Source organism: Oncorhynchus kisutch, linkage group LG19, assembly GCF_002021735.2.
Source record: "Oncorhynchus kisutch isolate 150728-3 linkage group LG19, Okis_V2, whole genome shotgun sequence".
Lineage (NCBI taxonomy): Eukaryota > Metazoa > Chordata > Actinopteri > Salmoniformes > Salmonidae > Oncorhynchus > Oncorhynchus kisutch.
This window is the reverse complement of record NC_034192.2, coordinates 42,382,507-42,386,259: the sequence shown is the minus strand read 5'-3', so window position 1 is coordinate 42,386,259 and position 3,753 is coordinate 42,382,507. Positions and strand designations below refer to the sequence as shown.

The following is a 3,753-nucleotide window of genomic DNA, read 5'->3' as shown; positions in this document are numbered from 1 at the left end:
TTTGAGTTCCATTAAGGAGACTGTAATAATAGCACATTGTGGCATGTGTTTATGCAGCATGATATTAGCTCGAGTTCTAGCTAACTGATATCCAGTTAGTCAAAATATGAACTGTAAATATTACGTTCGACACGATGTGTTGTCAATCTCTGGGCGCACAGTCCAAATTATATTAATCACCTTTAAATGGAGGCTGAGAGATGCTACATGATTTTAATATTATGTAATTAACTCTGAGGTTTAATGGAACATTAAGGTCTCAAGAATTTGCTGAGGAACATATGGCCTGGATGGGGAGAAGGGATAGGGGGGTTATCTCTGAAGACCAGCGGGCAGCCTGTCGTTCTCATGGAGATGTGTGAAATTCATTAACACTAAACAGAGGGCTGACTGTCTCCTCTCGCAGTTTCTTTATCACTAAGGCATTTTCCACTTCGTAATGGACCGACTGACCCCATTGAGGCTCATCCATGAGTTATCATTTTTACAATGGAAGAGATGACTAGGCTGTATTTCATCAAAAAGGCTAAAATAGTGACGTTATTAGCACGCTTGACTTATATAGTTAAAAAGCAATTTAGCAATTAACATTCTGGCATCCTAAATGAATGTATTCATCACTGACAAAAACATGTCATTACTGAAGTCGTTGATCATTTGAAATGCTTAAACTGCAATTAACTTTGTTAGTATGTAAGCATTTGAGATGCTGCTGAATAAACTGTTTTAGATGGTCTTGACAGAAGCAGACGTTTAAAAGACATCAAGAAGACAGTGTGGTAAAGTTAAGATACAACACCCAGAATGATAACAAGAGATTAGCCACTTTTTATTTAGAAAGAGTCCCAAAGATAAACAAGTTAGCACACATTCCATATACAAAATGTCAGTGAGAATAGTCTGGATATGTGATGATGAGGTTGATTAGATAACATACTGTTGTATTGTTCACCACAAAAAAATCAACAGTGATACCAATAGTACATTGCTCCCTTTACATATGTGAGAAGAGGTTATCGCGTGTTAGATCAGGTTATTCAAATGCAAAAGTAACATTGGGCTTTCTGAAACTGTCTGTGTTTGCCTAAATCAGAGGTGTGTGTCTGTAAAAGCTGTTTCAAAGCTCCTACCTAAAAAAAGCTTCTGGGGGTTGTGTTGTATCCAAAAATGTAACGTTTCCTTGGAAACGTATCCTACAAAATAACTGATATTGAAAATCTGTCACCGCCAAATGATCCGCATTAATAAGTACTGCATGTAATTGTAAAAAATTAAATAATAATAATTAGTGAAGGGTTGTACAATTTTAGAAGGTATTATTTATACTTGTCATATAAAATATAAAATATATATATATTATGTCTAGTGTCCTATTTCCAGTCTCAAACATTTAGTCTCACAACTTCAACATTAAAATGGAAACGCATATAGTCAACATTTTAAAAGCAAAGTTAAATGAAATAATATGTAATTGAGGCAATGACATGCAACTAGTGCTATTTTACACTCAGGCTAATACAAAGTCTGTGGAGTTAACTTGAAAGCTGAAGAGAAAAAAAAGCTGTTGAAATATCACTGTCTTAGCTGTAGAACTGTACAAAATGTCTTAGCCATAAAACTGTTACAAAACGTACAGAATGTATTGACTACATTCGCTTGGATGACAGTGACTGATTATATTAGGACTATATTCATACCTACTGGCACTACATTTTGGCACTCTTTACCTATTTGGCATTTTTAAACGACCATTTTGACCATTGTGTATGTTTCTTTTCCTCTCACAGCAAAACATATAATACAATAGAGTGGGATGTCATGGACTGGACTGCTACCCTGGTCCATGACAGAAAGAAATACAAACAGCAAAATACTTCAAAACAATCAAATAACATTCAAAAAAAGACATAATTGTGCGACCCACTTGAACAAGTAAAAGGCATAGGTAAATTATTGATTTTAAATGTCAAGCATTGCTAAGTATTTTATATCAACAGCAAATGTTAAAGAATAAGATTTACAGGAAAGTTTACAATAGTAATAAATTACATGATTTAACACATTTCAACCCCATTAGCAACATATTGGGCTTTTAAATATGGAACTACAAGATGTTAAGCTATTGTTATTTCACTATACTCACACATTAATATGTTTATATTCAACCAGTATGTAAGCAGGATTATTTAAAAGCCATTTTGTGAAAATACATACAAATATTTTTTCCATATAGTTTTTCTTAAATTTTCTATAGAAAAAGACATTTCACATCTCAATGCAAATTAAGTCAAGTATGCTTGAAGGATCTCGGGGTTGGCGGTGGAGGCTACAGAAACAATAACCCCCCCCCCCCCCCAGTTGAGATGACAGACCTCCCATTAGCAGCTGTTACAGTCAATAAAGCCTCCTAAAACTCAGATAGAGATAGTAAATGATGATGTCACCGGTTTACAAAAAAACGACCTCCCTTTTTATTCCCGAGATTAAATTCCATCGAGAGGGAGAGTATTTTGTTTAGTGAGAAATAAAGAGCGAAAAGAAGGAAATGTCTTCATGCCACCATAATGTGAGGACCCTCGAACCATTCAACGAAGACCGAGAAAAAAAAAGTGCGAAGAAAGAGGGGTGGGGGAAAAGACAAAAACTGTTCTATTGAAACCAGTGTAAGGCACTCGAAAGGTTCTTATCGATCAGGAGAGATCTGTCAAGCTGACGTTCATTCCCATGCCAGGTCTCACGTAAGGTACTGCATGCACTGCTTTCGGAAACTCTGGAGTCATCACACGGCCGTTCTCCCCAGTACTCCCCGTTATAGACAGCCTCGCTTTGCTCCTCATCGCGTCCGTGAAGGTCACCTAACACACACACCCACACATGTGCAAACATACACACACAAGCCATCACACATACACACACATGCGTACACACACACAAGCAACACACACATATACACATACAAGCAACACACACGCAGACACGGTTCCCAGCACACGTGCAGACACACACAATAAAACCAGGTTAGTTCCAGACAGCCCTTCCAACCTAGTAAACTTAAAATTTTAAATGTACAAATATGAGAATGCAGATGTGAACCAAATATGACTGATTTCCATGGCTATGACAAAATGGTGGATGCAAATGCCCATGTATAGCTTGATGTGCATGATCATCACAAGCAGTATCACTGAATGTGTAACTGGGACATACAGGTGGGTTAGGAGCATGGCCATCAACAGTCAAACATGATCATGATGTTAAATAGTAAGGAAACTTAAAATTAACCAAAAGACTGTCAACTCTAAAAACAGGGTAGTCTTTCTCTCGTTACCAAATCATAACACTAATACATACGATCTGATTTGGCCAACCTCTTCATTCAATATTCAACATTCAGGGATGGGACAGATGAAGCCAAAAGCGTGCATTGGGGGAATTTATATGAAGACCTCGTTCCTACCCCCTAAATTTTTACACTTTCGATCCCATATACGTTGTAACCTTCCTTATAAGTTGCAAAATTCTGTGAATTCTGCGAGGAAGTTGGGTTAATACTCTGTGCATTCTTTGCCACCTTCATTCGTTTCGCCTCGGCTCGGGACTTGTAACAGAACTCAATCAAGGCCACCAGCATGGCCAAACCAAGTCCGCCGACCAGGATGTAGAAGACCCCAGCAACGTTGCTCAGACTGAGGGCGCTCGTCTTCTCCTGCAAACGCACACAAGACAGGGGTCAATGGGAGGGCAAGGGTAAAA

At 37.9% G+C, this 3,753-nt stretch overlaps 1 protein-coding gene across 6 annotated transcripts in view; it reads right to left on the bottom strand.

Moving 5' to 3' along the window:
• Positions 1-805: 805 nt before the first annotated feature.
• Positions 806-3,753, bottom strand: part of LOC109864847 (glutamate receptor 2) — a 56,931-nt gene continuing 53,983 nt past the window's right edge. For 2 of the 6 annotated variants that reach the window (XM_020452846.2, XM_020452847.2), the window contains exons 15-16: positions 3,458-3,706; positions 806-2,855 (exon numbers count right to left, since the gene is read on the bottom strand). In XM_020452846.2, coding sequence (XP_020308435.1) covers positions 3,461-3,706 — 246 coding nt within the window. In that variant the 3' untranslated portion in view covers positions 806-2,855; positions 3,458-3,460. The remainder of the gene's footprint in view (positions 2,856-3,457; positions 3,707-3,753) is intronic. The other 4 variants (XM_020452841.2, XM_020452843.2, XM_020452844.2 and 1 more) reach the window with 2 other exon arrangements.